The 27,626-nt window shown below is 42.8% G+C and overlaps 1 protein-coding gene across 3 annotated transcripts in view; it reads left to right on the top strand.

The window, feature by feature from the left end:
- The window catches only part of eipr1 (EARP complex and GARP complex interacting protein 1), a 101,996-nt gene that overhangs the window by 23,310 nt on the left and 51,060 nt on the right, over window positions 1-27,626 (top strand). For all 3 annotated transcript variants that reach the window (XM_055505669.1, XM_029139809.3, XM_055505670.1), the window contains exons 5-6: window positions 8,435-8,534; window positions 26,045-26,181. In XM_055505669.1, the coding sequence (XP_055361644.1) occupies window positions 8,435-8,534; window positions 26,045-26,181 (237 nt within the window). The remainder of the gene's footprint in view (window positions 1-8,434; window positions 8,535-26,044; window positions 26,182-27,626) is intronic.

Raw genomic sequence — 27,626 nt, 5'->3', positions numbered from 1 at the left:
ACGGCCAAAGAAGTGGTAGGAGAGACCAAACCGGCAAAGCGCTTTTTTGAGAAGCAAATTTGGTGGTGGAACGAAGAAGTGCAAAGTATCGTCAAAGAAAAGAAGACCGCTTTCAAAAAATAGAAACAAACATCCGAAGACTTGGATTACCATCATTACAACGCCTGCAAATCGGCAGCGAAGAGAGCAGTAGCAACAGCAAGATCTGCCCACTACGGCCAATTATATGCTGATTTAGACTCGCCAGAAGGAGCGAACAAGATCTATTCAGGGTCCCTTATCTCTGGGGACTGGAGAGGACGTAGAGGCTCTTCAAAGGAGGGAGTTAAGTTCACATGTAGGTCAGGTTACCTCAGTCCAGACGTGGATAGCTACAGACGCCATCCACGCGGTTCGTCTACTATTGGAGAAACATTGGGAAAAGAACAAATCGGTCCATATGGCCTTCTTAGACCTGGAAAAGGCCTTCCACAGGGTGCCCCACGACCTCATTTGGCACTCCTTACGATGCTATAAAAGACCAGAGGCGTATGTGGAATGGATCAAGCTTCTCTACAACAACGTCACCACCACTGTCAGATGAGCAGCAGGACTATCACCACCCTTCCCCATCACCGTCTGAGTCCACCAGGGGTCTGCCCTCTCTCCTCTAATTTTTAATCCTATGTATGGACACCATCACAGCTGACCTACAACCGCACCCGTGGTCCCTTTATTCGCTGACGACGTGTTCCTCTCAAGCGAAGATTGAGATGAGACCCAAGGCAGCACCCAAAGTTGCAAGAATAGGCTTGATGGAGTAGGCGACGAAGAACTTAAGAAGACCGAAGAATTCCGATGCTTGGACTCAGTCATCAGCAGCAACGGGAGCATCATCGCAGACGTCCGAGCAAGAATAAATGCAGCTTGGCTGAAGTGGAGAAAAGTCACCGGCGTTCTGTGCGACAAAAGGATGCCAGACCGCCTCAAAGGGAAGATCTACAAGACTGTCGTCCGCCCAGTCGCCCTCTACGGAGCCGAATGCTGGCCCGCCTCTTCCACTCATGAACAAGCCCTCAATACCATGGAAATGAAGATGCTTCGATGGAGCTTTGGAGTCACGAGGTGGGATCGCATCATGAACGAGGACATTCGTAAGAGGCTCGGGGTGGCACCAATCAAAGAGAAGATGCTTAAATCACGACTTTGGTGGTACGGCCATGTGGTCCGCAGCGATGAAGACTCCGTCGCAAGAACAGCAATGCGTATTGAACCTACTGGACGTCGGCCAAGAGGAAGACCCAAGAAGCGTTGAATGGACCGAATTAAGGAAGACCTAAAGATCGTCGGCGCATCACCAGAAGATGCCCTCGACAGGACCAAATGGAGAAATGGAGAAAAGCCGAAGAGCGGACCCTGCGCAAGCGGGACAAACGCCAGGATAGAAGAAGGTCAGATAACAGAGGGTTTTGGGGAAGAACTATTAAATTATCAATTTCAACCCCATATGTCATGACAAGATCGATGGTATGGTTAAAACGATAGGTGGGTTCATTTACATGCTTATTAAAACCAATAGTGTCTATTAAGGAGTTAAAAGCGGTGCGGAGACAGTTGCTGTCAACATCTACATGAATGTCTCCCACTACAATGACTTTATCTGTGCTAAGAACTAAGTCACATAAGAATTTAGAAAATTCAGTTAAGAACTCCAAATATGGAGCAGGAGCACGGTAAATCATACAAAACACAACTGGCTTCTATGTTTTAGAGTCTGGGTAAGAAAGGCTTAGTGAGGCTCTCAAATGAGTTATAACTATGCTTAGGTTTAGGAGTAATTAATAAATCTGAATTATAAATTGCTTCTACTCCTCCACCTCTAGCTGTACTTCTAAGAACATGATAGGTTATGTGACTCATTGGAGTCGACTCATTTAAAGTAACATATTCATCCTGCTGCAGCCAGGTTTCAGTGAGACAGAACAGATCTATGTGATGGTCACTTGACAAGTCAGTAATTAACAAGGATTTAGATGAGAGAGATCTGATATTAAATAAACCACACTTTATTAATTTACTGTTACTTTGTTCTGTAAGAGGAACTGTTTTGATGTTTATTAAATTCTGAGTCACTCCTCTTTGATTTGTTTGTGACTAGTAAAGTTTACGTGGTCGGGGAGCAGACACAGTCTCTATGCAATAACAAAGACTAAGAGTGGGTGGCAGATGTAGAGAACATGAGGAGAGGCGTGTAAGACTGCGACTCTGCGTCCTGGGCTCCACTCTGAGTTGTCACGGAGTAGGTAGACTAAGCAACATGGCCATGTTACTAGAGAGCAGAGAAGCTCCGTTCAACGTGGGATGGACGCCCTCTCTTCTAATCAGCCCAGGTTTTCCCCAAAAAGTGCTCCAATCAGCCACAAAGCCCACATTGTTTGCAGGACACCACCTAGACAACCAGCGGTGGACAGCCGGCTATACAGAGGCAGCCGATAAAATTGTCCCCACCACGTTTGGGACCCAAATCTGCCGCGTCAGCGCCCTGTTTGCACTGCGGGAAGGGTGTGTTACGTCCTTTTGGCCTGTAGGTGACGATTGACTCCCACTTTTGGTCCTAAAACATCGTTGTTGCTTATCTCATATAGCCTCTTGTAGAATAACCTACGATCAGGTCTTGGGTAGCGTAGTGGTTAAGATGCAAGGTTGCAAAACTTTTTGTCCGGGGTTCGAGGCTGAGTTGAAACATTTTTTTAATTTTAATTATTGGAAAAACAGCGTCTCATCATCATCTTGTGATCACGAAATAACAACGTTGTATTACTTAGTGCATAGATTGCCAAGACCATGAACCGCTGGTCGCGTTATAGTATTTAGTATAGTTATAAAAATAAGTAAGTTATGGCAAATTATGGCAGTTCAAAACCGAAAATAAGAAGCTGAACGGTGCGCCCTCCCGCTTGCAGCGTTGGATTTGTGGCAGACAAGCTACTGTAACCCTGATTTCTCGCTGTTGGTACGGGCTAAAATTTTCCTTATGTGGTATTCTTTAATGCACCACACGGCAAGACAGTACGGCACATTTACACTTTTTTCTGTACGCCGCTCTTACCCAACGCGTGTCACCTTTTTCCTGTCCCCCGTCAACAAGGGCAGGTAGGAAATAATGTTAATTAAAAATAAAATCACAATAGCTAAAATGCCACGTTTCCCAAACATAAAATAAAAAAAATAAAAAAAAAATAACTAAGGTCACACTAGTACAGTTTAAAAAAGTGAATAAGGATGATCTAGACAAGAGGTCAGCCACCGGTAACACCCACGTTTTCAATAATAATAAAAAAAACACTGGGAGCCACGGAGGGCGGCAATATTATATTATTTGAGAACATTCAACATTTGTTTTTTAATCCAAAGAAGACATAAAAGTCAGGGCTCAGGGGATTAACATTTTATATTTTATTGACAGAAGATTGTAGCAATTAACAGCATACCTATTTAGTCTTAGTTCTCTTTTATATGGAATACGAGCAATGATCAAACGTTAGCGTCATATTACACCTTGTAAAACTATAAAAATGTCGTTTACAGACGATATAACATTGTCATGGCATCGACAAGGACAGCTAACTCACTTTTCCCTGCTTCAAACAGCTGCCGTCACTGAGAGCAACTCGTGCGGCATCGCCAGTCAATCTGGAAACGCATTCATTGGTTCGGACGCTTTAAGGTGTGTGAACTGGGGAGAAGACGGCAGCAGCGACTGAAGAGCGACTGAATAGAGTTGATGTCTTCCCCGCTGACAGGCGCATTCATTTGATAATGCACGTACCTTGGCTGACAGTTCAGTTAAAAAACACACTGTATCTTTATCAAACTGTCCCTGAATAGCATCTATGAACTGCAGTTTCTTCCTTGATTATCCATGATTATTATGGAAGAAGCGCAAATCATCGCCAGTCCAAATTGTGCAATTAATAGTGTTTACAATAAAGGTAATAAATAATAATAATAGTATTTTCAATTTAAAATGCACTGCATATTTTAAACGAATGTCGAAGTGCTACAAATAAATTAGACTAGAAAGCTACGATAAATACATACGTTTACTCTTGCAGAGTAAACATGTAGAACAAACTACTTGCTGCATTAATGAGTCTTAGACATGCAGCTGATCACGCCGCCCGATGCTGCCCAGTCTCCTACGGAGCTTTGTCCCGGAGCTGAAGTATTTCTCACCTGCTGATCGAGTAGTAGCAACACATTAGCATGTCTATGCACCTCTACGGGGGAGGGATGTGAAGTTTGCCTTTGTGACTGTGAGCAAAAGCTTGGTCGAACTCAGATCGAAGTCATCTGAGTATGAAACACATCACATATCATTCGATCCCGAGTTTCATTCGAGCGGCAGTCTGGAGCTCTCTGCTAAGACTGCTGCCCCGCGACCCATCCACGGATGAGGTTTTTTGTTTTTCGTTTTTCTCTGAACGAAAAAAACAGTTTTTAGTTTTTGTAAAGCGGTGCTTTTAATTAAATCTGTTTGCCGCCCATAGCAAGAGAAACGAGAAGCCGGTGAAGGTGGATGGATGGGCGAATGGGAAGTTTTGAAACGTACACGGGCCGAAAAAGTCACATCAGCCACTCATTCAGTTACAATGACACGCACAGTCAAAACAACTTCTCGCTACATCTAGTGCGCCACTCCCCCGTTCCTCTCGTAGCCTGCATTTGCACATCCATACATTTGTGTATTGGTCACTCTCTGTCTGGACACATGACTCCGAAACACGTCACGTGTTTGTGTAAGAGTTTGATGTCTCCACCAAATCATAAGCAGAGGTAACGAGAGAATGACTTTTTGTGTTTTCCGTTTGACTCCAAACAATACAAACATGTCTTTTTGTAAAAAACAAATATTTTTGCCTGGTTTATTGGTTTGTAAGGCGGTGCTTTGATTAAAATCCGTTTGCCGCTCATCGAAAGAGAAACGAAAACGCCGGCGAAAGTGCCTGGATGGACGGATGGGAAATGAAAATGTTGAAACGTACACGGGTCGAATAAGTGCTCTCATCCACTCAGTTACAATGACACGCACAGTCAAAACAAGTCAAACTGCAGTTCTGCAGACACAGAGTAAACATGTAGGAACAAACATGTTGCTGTAATGCGTCGCTGTAGATCTGCTAATTTCTGGTGTCCTGTCAAAATTACGATCGACAACTGCTGTAAAACAAAGTCCTATGATTATTACGGTTATTTACGTAAAATCTACGACTATTGGAAAACATTCATTAACAAGTTGTGAAAGTTTAAAACCTAAATAAGCGGCTGTAGTCGCAGATGGTCTGCGCTCTACGTCTTTACTTGGCCATGCGCATTCAAATTATATTAATTAAACTGCGGTTCATAATCACGGAATTAGATCGGAACAGATGTTAGAGCGGTGGGTGTGTACATATTCTGAAGAGATGCCTTCTATTTAAAAATTTTTAGTCAGCGACGCACTCGCTGCACCGTGGCGATGCGTCGGTACTGCAGTAAAAACGCTAGTTACTTTGAACTGCTACCACTGTACATGTCATCGCTGGTCACATTGGGGAGGGGTCCAGAGAAAACTACGGAGTCCAACAGTGTTTTGGCGTACAAACACTCCAACTCAATGTTAGTTTTAGTGACTTCCGATTGGCGTAAGGGGGCGTCATTGGCCCCTGTGTGTATTACGATGTTAGCGAACTTACGCTTATCCTTAGACAGGAGCTTAAGATAAGACTCAATGTCACCCGCTCTGCTCCCAGGCAAACACTTAACTATGACCGCTGGATTCTCTAACTTCACGTTTCGGACTGTGGAGTCACCAATGATCAGAGTGGGTTTCTCACCGGGTGTGTCGCTGAGTGGAAAAAATCTCTTTGAAACGTGAAGCGGTTGGTGGTGAACCGCGCCTACCTAAAGCTACGTTTTTTATGAGCCGTGACCCAGTCGTTACCCAGCTGCCAGGAGCCGGCCGGGGGACTGGTAGCAGCTAAGCTAGGAGGCTCCGCACAGGCTAAAGGGGCCTGGCTAGCTGGCCTGTTTTCTAAGGTGCGAAGCCCAGACTCTAAGTCTAACAACCTCGCCTCCAACCCTGCAACTATGCATCCATCCATTTTCTAAACCGCTCATTCCCTAATGCAGGGTCACGGGGGTGCTGGAGCCTAACCCAGCTGACTATGGGCGAGAGGCAGGGTACACCCTGGACGGGTCGCCAGTACCCTGCAACTAGCGTACACTTATTTCAGATACCATTACCATCACTAAAGGAGGCAGAGGATAAGCTAAACATAAAACACACCGAGCACCAAACAGAGCGAGAGGGAGAGGAAAAGGGGGAAGCCATAGGAGGAAAGTAAGCTAGGAGCTACGCTAGCATAGAAAACACTTAAATAACAATGAAAATTAGCAGGACGTTTGATGAAAGGAAAGGATGCTTGAGTGTTACAAGGTTGTTTTGCAACTCTTAGCAGTCGCTACCAGATATAAAACGATAATATTTAGAAAAGAGCGGAGAGTAACGCCGTACACATACAGCAGTAGCAAACCTCAGTAACCGTAAGTGAGGCGATACGCTTACCGTCAGTCAGCCAATAGGATCAGATCCAAGGACACCCCACATCGACATCAGCCGACAACACCTGCAACACAGGCAGTGATTGATGACTGAAGCAAAGATAAAACAGATCATCGAACCAATCAGCAAAGCTGCTGATGTGATTGACAGAAAGGTGTCAAAACAGTTTCTGGTGATGTGCAATGAAATCAACATGAAAATGAGAAACAGTGGTGTCGAAATGATCAATATTGTATATCGTACAGACCCCTCTGGCAACGTTTACCACAATGATAAATACAAATTAAATCAAATAGTCTAAAACTCTAGGTATATTAGACAGACAAATTAAACTGGTGTCAGTTTGTAATTTGTATTAAAGTATTCAAGTTCAGTTTTTAAAATGTGTAACATAAACTTCTAATTGTTTAAAACAATTATTTTTTACACACATCACATTTTTATTCTCATACATCGAGACTCTAACTTTCAAATGCACAAATTGTAGGCTTTTGTGTATTTTTCTTTGTGTGGAGGTAATTGCTAATAATCATAATAAACCAGTTGAAAGCAGAAATACTGCTATTTTTAGCTAAGATTTTGGATTGGTGCTTTTATTTTGAAAGAATTTTAAGGAAGCCTTTCCAGGTAATTGCTGAACAGTAAAGTATAATAGAAAGCAGAAACACAGCTATATTTGGCTGAAGATTTAGATTGGTGCTCTTCTTTTGAAAGAATATGGACACAACATGCAGATAATATTACTAAACTATAAAGTAGTCTCATTAAATAGTCATATTTAACCAGTCAAACTTTTATTTTGAAAGTATTTGGAAAATGTCTGTGGACAATTGATAAACTGTAAAATAGTGTTATTAATTAACCTACCAAAATAACCAGTGTTAAAACCCATTCAGAAGCGTAAAAATGACTTCAAAAGCTGATAAATTAAATTGGTGCTTTTATTTTGAAATACGGAAGAAGCATGTGTAAGTTGTTAAATTGTAAAATCGTCTCTAACTACTCATAATAAGCCAGTTAAAGGCAGAAATATTGTATTTTTAGCTGAAGATCTCGATTGGTGTTTTTATTTTAAAATGATATTGATATAGAGGAAGCCTGTGCAGGTAATTGCTGAACAGCAAAATAGTCTCATTAACGATTGGTAATTATTCAGTCAGAACCAAAAAATTAACTTGTGTGGGGGACATAAAGTAAATGTCAATTTGTCTAGTCATAATTAACCATTCAATGGCAAAAACAGTGCAGTTAAAGCTAATAAATTGGTGCTTTTTTTTGGAAGGACGTAGGGGAAGCATGTGTGGGTTGCCAGCTCCCCCACTAATAATAAAGACCGTAGATAACGATAGTGTGAGAGCTGTGGCCAGCTTTCCCACTAATAAAGTAATCTGAAGATTACAATAGTGTGAGAGCTGTTGCCAGCTCTCCCACTAATAATATCTCTGTTCCTACTGTATGTCACTAAGCAACAAAGATGCTGCAGCTGGCAAAGGTGAAGCTAAATCCAACCACTTTATGTATAAACTGTTTAAACCATAATAATACAACATAATTTATTATTGATTATATTTCTTTGTGAATCTACAGAGCTTGTTGTTCTGAAATAAATGCATTACAGTAAAAGTGCAATATTTTGACTTGTACATACACATTGTTTAGTAAAATACTTTCATTAGAGATGAGAATTACAGTACCTGAGTCTTTAATGTATTTATTGTAGATACTTTCTTCATCTAGCATCCTCATCTCTGGCAATCTCAGGTAGCATGTGGGGATCAGCCTTTTTATATTTTTACCAACATCAGTTTTCCAATTAAATGCAACTTTGTGGTTTTGTTTGTGTACTTACAGTGTGCTGTGGGAGCCCATGGGGGATGGCAAGCGTGTGATTTCATTGGCTGATAACCATGCACTACTCTGGGACCTGCAGGAGAGCTCCACACAGGCCACAGTAAGTGACACACAAATGACACATACAAATAAATAACACTGGCACATATCCCACATCACACAATAGCTAAGTCATTATGTGATAACCACCTCTTCATTTTGTTGATATCAGACACACACTGTCAGAGCACTGCAAGGTGATGGACCCAAACGCACACCTCAGAAAAGGCCTGTTGTTTAGGTGATTTAATAAAGATCGTTGTCAGGCAGGCAAAGGTTGGTACACAGCTGGCTCAGGTGAAGGTACAGAGTGGGCTCAGGCAAGAGCATAGTCAGGCTGGCAATGGTCAGCAACAAACGATCCAAGAACACATGCAGAGGCACAGGGACTAGGCAAAACAGGATATCGATGAGAACAAGAGCTGGATCTTACACTGAACTGGGAACCAAGGTGTAGACTGGATAGTGGTGACAACACAACAATCTGGCGAGGCAGCAGGGCATGAAGTGGAAGAGTAAATAACAGAGTTAATTGCTAAGTGAATGCAGCTGGTAAGACATGTTACTGAAACATAAAGCTTGAACGGAGGCAGGAAGTAGAACAAAGTAAAACAGGAAGCTAGACAAAACAACAATCATATTGGAATGTCTGCAGCAACAGCTGTGGCCACTATTCTTTTTATTTCACACTTTTGCACACATACAGAGTTGAAAAGGTTAATTGAGTAACTCATTTAGTTATTAAACTTGAATTAAAATATTTTGCCTTGATGGTTTGGTTAAACTATATATTTATAAATCGTCCACTGCTTCTAATGAATAAAGATTCATAGATTCATATATTACACCACCTGAAAGGAGTGACCAATTATGCTGATAATTTTAAATTCACATATTTGGTTGTTAGTTTGATATTAACAAATATCAGTGGCAATTATCTGTTGGATTATATGAGATGAGATGGTCTATAGTAAAAATGTTTCACTAGAACAATGTTTAGCTGCCATGTCTCAACTTATATACAGTATAGAATATACAGTAGTGACAGCTACTTTGACCATGGAAAGGCGAATGACAGCTAACTCGATCACAGTAACACACTGATGATGACTAGCATTGTCTCGTTTTGATTTATTTGATTTGAACTCAACGCACACAATTTGTGCACAAGATAGGTTAACATGCTCATAAGAAAGTTTCAGTGAATCACCAGCTAACTAAAAATATAAAACAAAACTTTAAAAAGTAAAACTAGTCTCTTGCAGTAGACTCTGCCACCCATGTAACACACTGTCCATTATGTATTGAAGGAGATAATGGTGTGTGTGTGTGTGTGTGTGTGTGTGTGTGTGTGTGTGTGTGTGTGTGTGTGTGTGTGTGTGTGTGTGTGTGTGTGTGTGTGTGTTTGTGTTTGTGTGACCTTGCAGTTACGCTGAAGTGTGGCCTTAGTAACTTAATTATAACTCATTTGTAACCCCAGCACAAAAATACCACCTTGACCCTCAAACAGGCCTTCAAAGTTGTTTGTTTGAGGTCAAGATGGCTGTGTGTGTGTGTGTGTGTGTGTGTGTGTGTGTGTGTGTGTGTGTGTGTGTGTGTGTGTGTGTGTGTGTGTGTGTTGTGGTTGTTGTGGTTGTTTCATGAAAAGTCATGTCCAGTGAATTCAGTTGAAATGTACATAAGTGCCATACTCTGCCCCACCCCATGCTTTGTTATCACTTTAACTAGGAAGATTCATAATTATTATTTTGGCTTGTATTAAGGACTTACATGTAACTAGAAAAAGTAATTTCTCAAGAAATTAAGTGGGAGAGCTGTTCTGTTGCCGAAAAGATGCCAAACGCTGATTAAGCTGCTGACATCAAAAAGTTGACTACATCAAAAAGTTGACGATGGCAAAACAATGAAAACGAGAAAACGTTGACAAAGATTAAAACGATGACAGCGATTAAAAAGATGGCGATTAAAAAGATGACCAAGGTAAAAAGATGACAAGATTAAAAAGATGACAACAATTCAAAAGTTGACCAACGTAAAAAAAATGACAAAGATTAAAAAGTTCACCAATGTATAAAGGTGACGGATTAAATAGGTGACCAAGCTGCATCGTTGATAATCATGAAAAAGCTATTTTAAAAAGGCTAAAGAAAGTATTTGTGGTTCATTGCTTAACTGTTAAAACGTTTAAGAAGTAGTCAAAAATTAACCAGTAATTACCAAAACTCTTGTAATCTAAGATCATGAAATACATTATTGCTTTCATTTAGAAAGGATTTAGAGAGCGTGTGCGTGGATAATTGCTAATTGTCTTGAAATTTTTCATACAAAAGCAAAATTAGTGCTATTGAAGCTTGCTGCTTTAATTTTGAAAAGGATTTAAAGGAAGTGTGTATTTACTAAACTGTCACGTAGTCAAAAATTAACCATTCAAATTCATAAATAATGCGATTAAAGCTAATAAATTGCATTGGTGCTTCTATTTTGAATGATTCTTTTTTCTTTTTTTTTTCTGTCCAGCAGTTTAACAAGCAGCATATATTACGCTGAATGTCATATTGCGATGGACAGCCTTGCTTTAACAAGAGGGATATATATAAAATATGTATACTCTTCTTGATTTATGGTTTATTTAATGGTTTATTTAGCTAATCCCAAATATGTGTGATGTTGCTGTGTTGGTGGACAGGTTAAGTTTCTGCTTTAGGGTGTGTGTGCGGGTGGGGTGGGGGGTTAGGGGTGCAACCAGCTGCTGAAACCAAGCAAACAATAAGTAAACAATTGGTGCAAAAGAAATAAACAGGGATGTACCTTAGGCTAACACATTCATAACTAAACAACTGTTGTACTGTGGTTTACCTTGGAGATTAATACTAATACCAATAATAGTGTTAAGGTATATGCACATACTCATAGAAACATATACATATCATATACATACACATATGCATTGTTATACATTTCCCATACTACTTAATAAAAGTCATAACACCACATATGGAATCAGTAATACTTACAGTTGGGTTTGGAAAACCTGTTTATCAGCTCAGGTGTTGAGTGTCCCACTATAAGGGTAGTAAAGCTGTAGCTTAACATTGTTCACCCAAAGAATGAGGCAGACGTTGGTGCATGAACAAAGCCACTTGTGGAAGCCAGGGTGATGTAAGGAGCTCGGCCACTACGCCCATCCAACAAGCAGAGGAAAGAATCCTAGCAGCCAGGGAGCCCACGCTCCTTCAGTTCCAGGAGGGCAGGTGTTGAGAGCCCCCCAGGCAGAGCTGGAGCAGCCACAGAGACAGCACCGAGGTCAGAGTGCGCCCCATGAGAACCAGAGGCAAACACTCCCCCCGGTGGGAGGGTCGGCCTGAAAGAGTGGAGTCCCGAGGACCTACGGTCCGTATAGAGCCCGCTAGGAGATCCCCCCTCGCCCAGAGTGGGGCCAACCCCCAGTCTACAACCCCTACACGAGCGGAGCGGGGCCTACCCCATCGGCCCGACCTCATCCCCTGGCACTACACCGGGCCTGCAGAACAAGGCCAGCAATTGGTGGGGGTCAGCAGAAAAGAGACCACCCAGGTAGATGATCAACGTGCCCCGGGCGGAAAACCGAACCCCCCACACTCCAACTGCACCACATGCATACAAACTCACACAAACACAGACACATACACCCACCCAGACGTACATCAACACACACACACCATAGACTCTCTCACAACAAACTAGTCAATCATACGTGAACCAATGCGCTCTCAGATACATTCTCGCACCCACACCATTCGCTTGATCACATTCGTGGGGAGGTTAGGTCTCCGAACCTGCCGCCCATGTGACCCCAGGCAGGGACCGCAGCTCCTCCCGAGCCCCGCCCAACTCCCCCAACCTGGGAGAAGCAGAGGGCAGCAGAAAAGGCACCCCAGAACTCTGCAACCCAGCTTGGACGTGAGTGTGTGGAATTAGAGTGCACTGAAGGTGGGTGACACCTCCAGGAACATGACCGCTGGCTGACGGTGTGTCCCCCAGACAGCGCCTCCCCCACTCTAAATGTCTTTTTGCAGTTAAAACTGGGTGGTGATCTCTCCACCAGGGCCAGTGGGACTCAGCCCCAGGCCCCAGTGAAAGAGCCCACCCCAAGCCCTAAATGTATGTGTATCTGGCTAAGTATGAGATCGCCAATTCTCCGAGGGGTCCAACAGACAGAGCCATCAATGTGAAGGCTCCGTCCACTGGCCCCCCGGGAGGGAGCCCCTAGATTCCTGGACGAGTGTGTATGACTAATGCAATTGAAACTGCAGAGCATCCCCCTTGGGAGGGACGGAACCACTTCCCGGTAGCCCCGGTCCCTCCATCAGCAGGACGCCCCAGGACTTAAGTGGATGAATGTGGAGAAATGTAGTTGGGAAGCAAAGCACCAGGGTCCGCAGAGCCAGGTTCCCTACTGGCTCTGCTACCCATCCCACCGCCCCCCACAACCCCCAGCCAGGAAGAGACAACCGAGACCAAGGGACTGCAGTACTACTAAAAATGATTTAAAGGAAGTGTGTGTGAGTAGTTACTTAGCTTAGTTTGGTGATTTTATCTTTGAAAGGATTTAGAGGACGTGTGTGCTTAATTACTACACAATCCAATAGTGTAGTTGACTAATCAGTAATAAGCTTTGAGTTCAAATCAAATAAATCAAAAGCAGTCTGATTTCATAAAAAATGTACAACATTTTGCTTTTTAAATACTCCTTCTAAATTTTGTTAAAAGACTTGTTTTAGTCAGGTTTCAAACAAGGATCTCCTGTACCAGAGTCACATGCTCTTTTGCCACTCAGCCACACTAGCTGCTTAATGCGCTGCTCAGAAGAGCGGTATACATACTATTGGAAAAACTGAAAACTTCAAATTTAAAATACAGCTGATATGGTAATGGTAATACATTAAGCATATAAGTCAATTTATCTAGGAAATACAAATATTTATATTATAATGTGATTGCATAATCATGACTCAGCTACAGGATATAACAAGCAAAAGACAACGTAGCTGAAGAGCTTCCTCCAAATGAAAAGACATTTTAACATGTTTATTTTATTAAATAAAGACTTGAATGTTGCAACAGTCTCAAAGGTGTAAACCTAAGACAAGTGTGAATATTTTAATACAGAACCATGCATCAGTCATTGCAATGGTTACTCCGTCTAATGACAGCTTCTGTTAAAGTGGTTAAAGTTGTTGGGGCTGTGCGAGGGTCGTGGTAGTGCCAAATGAATTAGCAACACCACCTAGTCTCAAAAAGGGACAAGTTTGATTAACCTCACACAGGTTTGCACCAATTATGTTGGGGATGTGCGAGGAGCACAAATTATAATAATATGGATTTATAGCTCCTGAGTGGAGACATCAATTATGTTTATAATTTAGATTCACAAATTTTGGTTATTAGCTTAAATATATATAACTATATATGGGCGGCACAGTGGTGCAGTGGGTAGCACTATCGCCTCAAAGCAAGAAGGTTGTGGATTCCCGGAGGCGGCCCTGTTGCCTTTCTGTGTGGAGTTTGCACGTTCTCCCCGTGTTTGCGTGGGTTCTCTCCGGGTTCTCTGGCTTTCTCTCACAGTCCAAAGACATGCATTAGGTTGATTGGACTCTCTCCATTGCCCGTAGGTGTGAGTGTGTGTGTGTGTGGTTGTATGTCTATGTGTTGCCCTGCGATGGACTGGCGACCCGGGTTATGCTCCAGCACCCCCGTGACCCCGCATTAGGGAATAAGCGGCTTGGAAAATGGATGGATGGATATATAACTATAAGACAAAGGTCTATAGTTAGGTAAGTGGGCTATTATTGATTAATAATTATTAATTAAATTAATAATTAATTAATTTACGGGGCACCAACCTGTTACCAGGGACCAATAACCAATTTGGAATAGCCAATACAGTCTTAATTGTAATTATGTTAGTTGAAAGATGAACTCCGTACCGTAGCTGACTCAATTCACCACTGCTGTAAAACCATATACAAATAATCATAGACAACGACATATTAAATTATGAATGCTTTATTAAACAATTAATATTAACTCCAACTGTCAGCACTATCTTGAATAACTCAGAAAATCACAACTTAATCATATGGTGTGTTCTGTGTTCGTCTGGACGTACTGCATGTCTGTGCGCGTCACCTGTGTGTGAGAGAGAGAGAGAGAGAGAGAGAGAGAGAGAGAGAGAGAGAGAGAGAGAGAGAGAGAGAGAGAGAGAGAGAGAGAGAGAGAGAGAGAGAGAGAGAGAGAGAGAGGAGAGAGAGAGAGAGAGAGAGAGAGAGAGAGAGAGAGAGAGAGAGAGAGGAGTGTGAAGTGGGACTAGCATGAATAAGGCGGTCACACAAATGCGTGGAGCTAGCTTAACATTGTTCACCCAAAGAATGAGGCAGACATTGGTGCATGAACACACACAAACGCGTGGAGCTATATTCGGCGATATAGTCACGTGATCGCGGAAGCGTGCAGTTGAATCATGCGCTTTGCCTGGTCACAGCAGAGACCGCACAGTACCACAATAAAGCAAGCTTAAGATAGCAAAATCACAGATTACAGCACTTCAATGTGGACCCCTTAGATTCACACAGATCTATAACGGCGTTACAGTCACGTGATCGTGGAATTACACAGTGATCAGATCCCATGTTCAGCAACAGGAAAAGGAAACAATATAACAATAAAACAATTACTGATCCCCTAAAAGTTCTACTCTGCTCAGACTTAAAGAATGCCTCTTCCTTACTGCTCAATCCTGGTGCGAAGATCCAGCGTTGCGTGCATGCATGCTTTGTTCTGGTCCGGTCCGGTCCAGGTGTGCATCGCGGTGATCACGTTGTGATCAGCTGCTGGCTGCGGTGGAGGTTCCAGGCGCGCGGGGGCAGAGGGAAGCTCCAGGTGGACGGAGGCAACAGAGAGAGAGAGGAGAGCAAAGGTTGCTCGATCCTGGTGAGGAGGTTCGGCATTTTGTCATAGTAAGAACAAGGGGCGAGTCTTTGGTCACGGCAGCTTTTATAACTGTGTTTTCGGTCATGCCCATCCTATTGTTTGGTCCAATTAGGATGGCTGAAGTCCAAGTTCCTCCTCCGTTTGTCGCTTGTATCAGCGGGGAGTTCGGACATCTCAGGGAGGGAGCCAGGTATGGTTCCCCAGCCTGGCGCCTGGTTTTGGCGCTCAGATTTGAAATCTCTTTGTTCCCACTCACTACTATCAGGATGAAGATGTTACATGCAGGCCGCAGTACGACACTTCAAAGCGACCACCTTTTTTACCGCAGTATGTGCGCGTTGCCAGCGTGCCACGGGTCTGTCCCCAACTAAGGATTTTTAATCCTGCAGCCAGCTGCAAAGAATCAGGGTGCTAGTCTCGTGTTAACCACCAGGTGGCGCAAAGATGTGAGGTCCGACTGTTCATTTCTATCTGTGTCTGCACATTAAGCACAAAAAACGATGTCATGGCATTGTATCATTAAATGTAGAGTAGTTCATTTTTAAATATTATAGATTATTATGCGTCTTTGCTCGCTAGTGTGGGCTAGTGTTTGTTGTCAATTGCCGAAGCTGCTGATGTTTTTACAGTTCCCAGGCCAGCCGAGAGACACAGTCCCTCCTCCAGTCAATCCAATAGAATAATATAAGCATAATAACATAAAATAGGAATCTATATTTATTCATCAATCTGTGTTATAAATGTATTTTATATGTATGTCTGTACTCGTCTTCTGGTTTGTTGATCATGAGGAAAAAATACAAAACAAACTTGGTTTTCGTTTCAGCTCGCAATATTAATTAACGTAATTCAAGTGTGTTTTTTTTTTCGACACAACGCACGGAGTTGGATTTAAAGCTGATTTTTCGTTTTGAGAAAAAAGCAGAGAACAAAAAACTAAGTCGTTGTCTTGTTATAGCAGCTTTTAAGTTCAACCAAACTCTTAAAATTTACTCAGACCGCAATGACCTATAGTTTGCTCTGATTCTGAATGAAACGTAAGAGCCTGAATGACAGATGATGTGTCCAGGTAGAGCTTAACCGGAAATGTATGCTTGTCAAATGCAGGCAACAAGAGAATCGGGGAAGTGGCGTCACCGTCTGAAGCAGACAGTGATGTGACGTTCCAACGATGGTGCTGAGGAGCCGCCTATTCATAGGCAGATGACTTGGATCAAGTTGTCAATAATTCTCGTTTCGGGGAAAAACGAATCGACTGTGGCATTGGAGCATTTTGCCAGAATGAGCTTTGCAAAGAAAGGACACTTGGTTTCCAAACCGCGACCTAAGCATCCCATCAAACTCCACGTTTGGGGAATGTGTTCTAGGTGGGGACCAGGACCGATGATTATTTTCGAGGGGATTATGGATAGACAGTTTTTCGAGGCGTCCATAATCAAACGCACAGTGGGGCCATATATTAGAAAGTATATTGAAATACGGCATTGTTTTTTCCAGGACAATGACCCCAAACATGTCGCTGCAAGAGCCTGTCTGGAGGCAGAATGAATCAGCTGCGTGCGCACACCGACGGAGTCCCCTGATCTGATCTCCTACTACTTAAACAACATGTGGCTTCTAAAACCAATGGTCTTTTTCTCATACTCATAAACGCAGTTCTTATGGACGTTCACATAAAAGTATAGAGGATGTAAGAGGATTTTATTTAATATAAATAAATACATTGTATTAAATCTATCTTTATGGCGCGTCAGAACGTCGGGACTCAGCAAATCAACAACGCATTAATGCAGCAGCTTGTTTGTTTTACATGTGCTTATTATGCACGATAAATGTTAACGTTTTTTACTGAATGAAAACGAAAATAACTCCTGCTCTGCAGCATAAACCACTTTGACCACTTTTAAGTTGGTCAAGTTAAACAGTTAAAACAGTAAGACATAGTCAATATGTCTTTTAAACGGAAGCTGCAGTTCCAAAAGCAAACTTCAAACCCCATCCCCTACTACGTATTGGCACAGGGACATTAACATGTTGTCTCCACTCGGTCAATAGGTGTAAAATACTTTAGCTCCGAGACAAAGAAAAGCTCCATGGGAGATCGGGCAGCGTGATCAGCTGCACCTACGTAGCTGTGGGACGCCAAAACCTTTCACTTGACTTTTTTAAAAGGCTCTTCTTATGGTATTTCACACAGGTCTGGCAGACTACCACTGCTAACTTTTAGAGAATATCATATAATAAAAATAAATAAATTGTAATAAACTCTCTATGGTGTGCCAGAACGCCAAGACTCCGTAGATCTCCGACTCATTAATGCAGCAAGTTGTTTGTTCTGCATATATTGATTCTGTATGAGTAATAACGACTGTTTTACACTTATTTAGCCAAAGACAAAACTCAAAAGAGAGACATCCGTCAAGTTTTAACAAATGTGCAATAAAAAATATAAACAAAAAACGCTTGAAAGCGTTTCCGTTTTATATTCCGTTTATTTCGTTATTACTTTTTTCACCTTTACCACATAAGGACATTGCAGAGCTACAGCCATGTTCCTACAAAGTTAACCAGCTGTTTATTTCATTATTCCCTCTTTCATGTCCGTCTGTTCAATGAAAGTGGGCGAGGCCATCCACGTCCCAGAGCAGGGACACTGGGGGAAGGGGAAACACGCATCAACATGCAGGACAAAGATCTGCATTTCTCTGCCTGCTACAGCCTCGGCTGCGTTGGGTTGTTAGTGTCCCTTTCACCTCTACCATATGAAATGTGTTCCTGCGAAGTCAGAATCAAAACAATCACACAATCACAATCGTTTTTATTCCCCAGGTTTGAAAAGGGCAAAACATTGATTTTATTTACAAAAAATAATAATAATAATAATAAAACGTTCACATGTGATTTGCCCGCTTTGATGTAGACAAAACTCTTCAAAGCGTTTTACATTACATTCCGTTTATTTCGTTATTCCCACTTTCATATCTGTCTGATAAATAAAAGTGGGCGGGGCTATCAGTAAGCGCTGATTGTGGGGCTGGGCGCATCAATATACAGGACAAAGACCTGTGTTCCTCTGCTACAGCCTCCTCTTTCAGCCTGTTGTAATTGCAAATGCTGCACTGAGCTCTCCTCTACTTTGATGAGTTTTGTGTCTACATGAAAGCGGGCAGAACAATGTCCATGCGTGTGTCACCGCTGAAAGCGGCTGGTGAACCTCTTGGGAACATGGCTGTAGCTCTGCAATGACTTTATGTGGTACAGGTGAAAGGGAAAATAACAAAAGAAACGGAATATAAAACGGAAACGCTTTCAAGCGTTTTCTGTTTATATTTTTATTGCACATTTATTAAAACTGTACTGTCGTTTTTTCGTAATTTTTGGTGACGTTACAGTGCAAACCATATGGGATTTTTTTTGTAAATAAAAATAAACCTGGGGAATAAAAACAATTCTGAAAGCAGCTGATCAACTTTGTATGAACACATTTCATATGGTAGAGGTGAAACAACCCAACGCAGCCGAGGCTGTAGCAGGCAGAGAAACGCAGATCTTTGTCCTGCGCGTTGATGCGTGTTTCCCATTCCCCCCAGTGTCCCTGCTCTGGGACGTGGATGGCCCTGCCCACTTTCATTCACCAGACGGAAATGAAAGAGGAAATAATGAAATAAACAGCTGGTTAACTTTGTAGGAACACGGCTGTAGCTCTGCAATGACTTTATGTGGTACAGGTGAAAGGAGTAATAACGAAAGAAACGGAATATAAAACGGAAACGCTTTCAAGCGTTTTCTGTTCACCCAAACTAGATGGGTGTACTGTCATCTTTTCAGTAATTCTTAGCATTTGCATGTTGCTGTATATGAATAACTAAATTAACAAAATCTATGTTTGAAAAAACAGTGAAGAGTTCGTGTCTACATGAAAGCGGGCAGAACAACGTCCGTCTATGACTCACTGCCGAAAGCAGCTGGTGAACCTCTTGGGAACATGGCTGTAGCTCTGCTAAATAATACAGACAGCCAGCCCTATTAATCATCTGTTATTTTCTTGTATGCCAAAATATAAAGATGTTCAGTAATTACAACTTCTGCTTCTACCGGGAACCCGGGGTAAAAAATTGACACATCAAGGCTGTTAAACGATAAACAAACCATTACACCACAGAGGCGTTGATTGGTAGCACTAAATGGGCCTATATAACATAAGTATAGGACAGCGTCATAAAGGCCAGTGTGGGGGCTGATCGCCACCTATAGGCCAAATAGACGTAAAACGGCTTCAAAGCGCTAAAAACCCAGTGATACCGCACTAAAAATGCAAACAGATTGCCGTAAAGGCTGACACCTTTAAGTGCTACGACTGTACATTAGTGCTGTCAGTGTGTTTTCCTTCAAACAGGCTTTTAAAATAAGTGCCTTCTCAATGTGAATTCAACAAGACAATGATTCTTTGTTTTTGTAAAGAAGTGCATCCGTAACAAACTGGACAAAATTATTTTTGTTGTTTTTTTTTTAAATGGGTATACCCCGAAGGGTCTTCCAAAAGATGGCATAGCCATGTTAAAGATGGGTAGATTTCTGCAACCATAAGGTCTATTCGAATTCTTTTGGTGTTATAATGTACGGGACACTTCTGAGATGTGACAAGAGGTGTAAAAAATAGTGTAAGTGTTACTCGTGATATTTATGAATAATAAAATAGAAATTCTTGAATAATACTCCCCTTTCAGGATGAATATCTCTGTACGGATCCTCTGTAAACCTCTAACCTTCATATTAGCGTAGCATAATTAATGAACAATTAACTCAGAAAAAAATGGTTTTGATGAAGTGAAGCAGGACATAATTATAACGATTTTAATGCCAGTCAGATAAGGTTCTCAGTCTAATAGGTGCTATAGTCCATTAATCAATGTGGACTATAGCATCTTTTAATAGCAATAAAAGTGATCAATATATCCAAATAACAGTTATTTATACCTATCTGACTAAATATAAACAGTGTCCAGTCATTGTCCACCTTGTCCAAATCTGTCACGTATAGTTTGTCTCTTAAAACTTAACTTATCTAACATATCTGTAGATTCCCTAGGATCATAGCTTTCATTGAACCATAGGGATAGGGTTAGGGGCTATGGTTAGGGCCATTAGGTTTGGATAAAGTATCGTATTAGTAAAGCCACAAATGTGTTGTGGGCCAACATTAGCAGCTAATGCATGGGACGCTGAATGTCATCAGTTATTGACTGTGTTTCATGCACCTAAACGACATTCATAGTGCTGTAGCCCATGTTAATTTAATGTTAGACATGTCTTTACTCAGTCAAACTGACACAGTCTGGACCATTTCTCCAATATATGGGAGAGCTGGGAGGTATAATAATCCGGTTTGCTCTACGCCAATCATGTGTACATATTCTACTTATCAGTTCAGTGACTTTGGGTGTGTGAAGGGCAGTGTGAGGTGGAGGACAGTAGGCCCATGGAGATGTGTGTGGGTTGTCAAGCCTATACTTTGAAATAAATACTGGACAACACAGTTATTAAATTCTGTATATAGGGATCAGAGATGTCATGAAGGGGAACAGAATGAGAAAGAGAGAGTGAACGGAGGATGGAGAGATTGGTAGAGATAAATAGCCCTGCTATCTGTAAAGACTGAGATTAGGAGAGAGAGGAGAGAAAAAAGGAGCGATGTGGATAAAGAAAGAGAGTGGGCTTTATGACGAGAAAAAGCATTAGAAAAAGAGGCGAGAGTGCTTGGCAGTCAAGACAAATGACTCCAGTGCTCACCAGAATGCTAATCATCTTCCCTCCTGTCTCCCTACTGCTTTCATCCTACTCTCTTCTTTCTATTTTCCCTTCATCTGTCGGAGGGTGGTGTGTTCACCTCAAGCCGTTTCCAGCTGCAACGTGAATGTGTGTTTCATTGTCTCAAGGGCCTGCCCTAGATTAGTGTGTGTGGGTGTTTGCATGATTGTGTATGCATGTGAAAGAGAGAGGTGTGTGTGCATGTAAGTAACCACATTTGCATGGCGATTTGTCAGGTAGCTCTGCATTAGAACTGCTTATGACCTAAATGAACGAATTCCCTAGTGCTATGTGTAGCTGGGAACCTGGGAGGCACGAAGCTCAGGCTTTGCTGTTCTACTGCTTTAGGATTCCCAATGATAATGGACTTGACTAAGCCTCTGTTCTATTTATACACAGAAAATTAATTCTCACAGGGACTATCAATTATAGTTAGGAATTGGGATTCTGCTGCACTGCATTTTTGACTGTTTTCAATATCAAAATAGTTTTTTTTAAGATATTAAAATAATCCATCTATCCATCCATTTTCAACCGCTTTATCCGGGTTGTGGGGGCAGCAGTCTAAGCAAAGAACTTTAGACTTTCCTCCCCTCGGACACTTCCTCCAGCTTTTCCGGTGGGACCTGAAGGCGTTCCCAGGCTAGCCGAGAGACATTGTCCCTTCAGCTTGTCCTGGGTCTTCCCCAGGGCCTCCTACCGGAACACCTCCCCAGGGAGGCTTCCAGGAGGCATCCAAACCAGATGCTCGAATCACCTCAGCGGACTCCTCTTGATTGGAGGAGCAGCGAGCTCCTCCCAGGTGCTTCTCACTCTATCTCTAAGGGAGCGCCCAGCCACCCTATGGAGGAAGCTCATTTTGCCCGCTTGTATCCGTGATCTTGTCCTCTCAGGCATGACCCAAAGCTCAAAGACCATAGGTGAGGGTAGGAACATTGATTGACCGGTAAATTTGGACAGGTACACAGACTGCGTTACTGCAGCCGCTGCACCGATCCGTCAATCTCAAGCTCCTTTGTTCCCTCACTCGTGAACAAGATACTTGAACTCCTCCACTTGGGGCAGAAACTCTCCTCCAACCAGGAGAGAGCAAATCACCTTTTTCTGGTTGAGAACCATGGCCTCAGATTTGGAGGAACGGATGCTCATCCTAGCTGCTTTGCACTCAGCTGCAAACCGCCTCAGCACACGCTGGAGGTCCTAGCCCGATGAAGCCAACAGGGCAACTTCACCCAAGAAGTAACATTCCATGTCTCAATAGCCAAATTGGTTGTCCAGAGATTGGGTCGCAAAGACTCCCGCCTTCGACCACTGCCCAATCCACTATGCACCAGTCCCCTACGGATCCTCTTGCTTATGGTGGGTCCACCTAAGGACGGTCCCACGTCGCTCCTTCTCGCTGTGCCCAGCGGGTTCCGTGGGACTAGGACCGGCCACCAGGCACTTGTATGCAAGCCCTAACCCTGGGCCTGGCTCCAGGGTGAGGCCCTGGCTGCGTACCGGGCGGCGTCTTGGTTCTTAATATTTTCTTCATCATAGGGGGATTTGTGAACCGCTCTTTGTCTGGCTTGTCACCCAGGACATCTCGGTCCTTGATATTTTCTTCATCATAGGGGGATTTGTGAACTGTTCTTAGTCTGGACCGTCGCACAGGACCTATTTGCCTTGGGAGACCCTACAAGGGACATTTCGCCCCCGACAACATACAGTAGCTCCCGGGGTCATTTGGGCACACAAACTCCTCCACCACGTCAAGGCGGCGGTTCAAGGATGAGATATAAAAATAATTTTAAAGTTATTTTTAAGAAGTGTAAAGCTGCATTTCATATTCATTGTTTTCCTACACATGCAATACCTTGTTAGAGAGCATGGACTTTCTGGATTGCAATTATTTAGTTGGATTTAAGTTAATACAGACAATATAGTAAATCAAAATGTAACATCTGTATGTAATCTAAACCACAATAGTTGCTCTATTAGTCTGGCTGGATTTTTGGGGCTTGCAAATACATAGAGTTAGCGTTAGCTATGGTTACCTCTAACTTATTCTGTCACATTTACACTCTTCCTCTACCAATTTCTCATTCTCTTCATCGTTTACCCTTTTTTTGCCAGGCTTTTTTCACTTACCACCACAGGCTTACCACTTCCTTCCTCTTGCGCTCTGTTGGCCTCTCTTTCTTTGTCTTGTACTCCATCTATCTTTTCACCCTAACTGTCTCCCCCTGTATAAATATATATATGCAAATATGCCAAAATAATGAAAGTGAATCAGTGAGCTGTGACGATCCATGACCTCTGTTTTGGAAAATCCGCTATATTAATTACAGAGTTGCTTAATCTCAATACAATTGAAGGATTAGAAACCAAAGAATGTGATGAATTGCCTCTGTTTATTTACATGGCGACATGCAGAAGGTCACTTAAACCTCAACAGTCTCCTAAACAGTGTCTACACCTGTATTTATACCCTGTTACAAACGTCCACTGGTCTTTGACATACAAAAATACAGTAAACTCCCTAACGTATTGCCTGATGATGTAACATGGCACATTGTATTTCCCATGTTCTTCCCTATTTGACTTTGTGTGAATAAGGGAAGATTATCTATTTACTGTCACTTTCAGTCCCTGTAAATCGATGTCTTTTATTGGTGTTCCTCCACAATCACATATGGAAACATAAGTTCCCTTACACACTCCTTAGGCCTGCTCTGTTCAAAATGTGCGTAATGTATTTTTATTCAATTTACTTAAATTCAATTTTATTTATATAGAGCCAAATGACAACAAAGTTATCTCCTGCCACTTTACAAGGTAAGGTTTAAGACCTTACAGTAGATAACTGAACCGAACAAATCCTAAATGCAGCAAGCCTTTTATTGTAATTAATTACAGTTTGACAACAGTGGAGAGGAAAAACTCCCTCGTGTCACGGCTCGGTGCGAGTGAACAGAAGTGAAGACCCAAACGCACAGCTCGGGAGACAGGTATTCAGGTAAAACAGGGTTTATTAAGAACAAATCCATAACGGCAGGCAAAAACGTGGGTCAAGCAGGCAATCGTCACAAAACCAGTAATAACAAGGTCCAGCAGAGGTACAGGCAGTGGATCTCACTGGGAGGCTGACAGACCGGGTGCTCAAACAAAAACTATCTGGCAGAGAACAAAGGGATGTGCAGGTGTTTAAATTCAGGGAGGTGATTGATGATGGGACACAGCTGGTGATCAGATAACAGAAAAAACAAGGTAAACTATGCATGACAGGACAGAACCGGAAGTGTACGAATGTAAAACAGGAAGTGTGACACATGACTACGTGAGTGGACAAAACTAAGGCAGACAGGAAAACAAGACAAGAATTACCAAAATAAAACCGAAGACTAAGTTAACACAAGATCAACAGCTGGAACCATGACAGAGCCCCCCGCCAAAGGGTGTATTCCCAGGCGCCCAAAAAAAGAAAACACAGATAACCGAGCAGGGTGGGCAGAGGGAGGACTGGTGCAGACGTGGCAGGAGCCGGGCCAACAGGAACCGCTGCAGATGTGGCCGGAGCCAAACCACCTGGAACCGAGGCAGACGTGGCAGACGGGGGGCCACCAGGAATCGAAGCAGATGTGGTCGGTGCCAGACCACCAGGAACTAGGACCGACGTGGTCGGGACTAGATGACCAGAAACTGCACCTGCACACAGGGAAGCAGAGGACACCGAATCCAAACGTGATGTCGTCACCTCTTGGTCGCCGAAGACTGGCGACCAGAGACGGGGGCAACCGTGCTCACCAGAGCACCACCAAGCACTCTGGGACCGCCCCCTGCACAGAGAAGGACAGAGGACACGGAGCCCCAGAAACCACTGCAGCGGTCCCCTTGTGACTGACAGGTATGGAGGTGATTACGGCCTCATCAGAGTCGGCGGGGACAGAGACGGGAGCGGCCTCTTCAGGGCCGACGAGGAGCAGAATGGCCTCATCTACAGAGGCAACACGAGACAGGCTGGCCGCTACCACGGGGCCTGCAGGGACGGGACTGGCCGCTACCACGGGGCCAGCAGGGACAGGACTGGCCTCCACCGCGGGGCCAGCAGGGACAGGACTGACCTACACCATAGTGACAGGACTGGCCTCCACCGCGGGGCCAACAGGGACAGGAATGGCCGCTTCTTTAGGGCTGACAGCGACAGGAACGGCCGCTTCTCCAGGGCCAACAGGGACAGGAATAGCCACTGCTTCTGGGCCTTCAGGGAGAAGAATTGCCTCCTCTGGGCCAACAGGGACAAGAATGGCCTCCTCTGGGACAGGGACTAGAGTTGAGACCTGGTTCGACTGGGCGGCAGCGGAGCTTGACGGGATAGAAGCCGGGCTTGACTGGGCAGCAACAGAGGTCAGGACGGGCGAGAAACCTGTGGTGCCTGTAGACTGTGGCACAGGCGCTGATGCAGGCTGAAGCACAGGCGCTGATGCAGGCTGAAGCACAGGGGCTGATGGAGACTGGAGCACAGGGGCTGATGCGGAATCCTTTTGTGGCTCCACAGAATTCCAGGCCACATACAGTGGACAATGACAATGTTAACAGTGTTAGAAAAGTTACTTTCAGATTATTAATTGGGAAAATACTGTTGGCATATTCAACAATGTGTAATGTGCAGGCAAATGTGTTCTGCAATCTAATGATGTTGATGCAGGACAGTTAAACATTAAACTGTGACTATGGCATTTGATATTGAGGTGTCTAGAATAAATTCACGGCCTCACTTACATATGCTAATGAGTGTTTTGCTTTAATTTTTAGGTCTCCAACATTGCCTCTCTGGAAGGCAAAGGTCAGCTCAGATTTACTTCAGGCAAATGGAGTCCCCACCACAACTGCAGTCAACTTGCCACAGCAAACGACACAGCCATACGAGGCTGGGATCTTCGAACTATGAGGTAAACTTTCTTTCCGGATGCTAATGGGTTTACTTAATTTATTACATCATTTACAATATACATTTACACGATTGTGTGCATATATACAGTGTTTTTAAAATGCATATTATGTGTTTTATATGGCTATTAAATTATATTAAGTTACATTTGGTGTTTCTGTGCTGTTCAGTTTTACTACTATTCTGAAGAAATTCTCAGTAGTTAATAAGATTGCATCTGCATATTGATCTTGTGGTTGTCATGAGGCAACTGTCAAAATATAAAAGCAGCCCTTTGAAGACTGCAAATTGTACTGACTTTTAAATTTGACAGAACAGACAGATATTAAAGTTACACCGTTTGTTAAACTGTCAAATCTTATGAGTCAACCTATTGAAAGTGTTGAATAAAATTTGGCTTGTCATGCTGAAAAAAAGAAATTCAAGATTCAATGTTTGAAAAATTAAACATTGCACAAATGAAAATTAACCCTTACAGAGGGAGGAGAATTTGTACAGGCTGATGGCCACCGGTAGAAAGGATCTACGGTGGTGTTCTTTGGAGCACCTAATACTGATTGACCTCCCGGCTCAAGGTGCTCTTCTGTCCAGGCAACTTTGTCACAACTTTCTTCGCTCATATGTGTCATAGTGACCTATTTTTTATTTGTTAACTTATATTTATCTCTATGGGTTTAAAACTAAGACAATTGTTTTAGTCAACAATACAGAACTAAATTGCATTTGCAGAACATTTAAGCATTTGACCCAGTTTGACATGGCTTTATCATCTTTATCATGAGGCAGAGAGACCAAATTATTCACTGAAGTCAATGTACATGAAGTACATACAATTTTAAATTAAATCTGGCAAAATATGAGTTTACTATTTATTATTTTTACATCTTAGCTCATCTGAATTCCACAGTCAGAGGTGCCTATGGAATTGCAAGGCAACCAGTAGCAGGTTGATATGACTAATAGAACTTTATTTTCAGACCTGTTCATGAATGTGATGAAGTGTCCTCCACTCCTCCAAGTGGTGGGACAAAATCCACATCTGTGCTATCTCTTCTTTCAGCCCTTGGTACTTCTTGATCTTCTTGTGCTCCTTCTTCCTGATGTTGCTACCACCTGGGATTGCTACATCTAGCACTACAGCCTTGTTCTCTTGTTTGTCCTCCACCACTATGTTGGCTTGGTTCTTGGTTCTTTTTTATTTTTATTTTTAACTCTACGCTGGTCGAGCTGGCTGCTGGTCACAACAGCTCCTGTCCTCTTCCTTCTATTTATTACTTGTTTTTTTTCTAGCTTACCTAAGTTTATCTTTCTCTTGTTGCATTAATTATATCAATGTGCATAACCTGTACACAACTTGTAAATCGTTTTTCTAAGTTTGATGCAGTACAAACGCTGCTAAAAAGCTACGGTGTGCGTCGGGGCCAGAGCGCGCATTGTTTACATGGT

This window comes from Betta splendens, chromosome 22, assembly GCF_900634795.4.
Source record: "Betta splendens chromosome 22, fBetSpl5.4, whole genome shotgun sequence".
NCBI lineage: Eukaryota > Metazoa > Chordata > Actinopteri > Anabantiformes > Osphronemidae > Betta > Betta splendens.
Note: the sequence above shows the minus strand (reverse complement) of the source record. Positions and strands in the feature narration are given on the sequence as shown.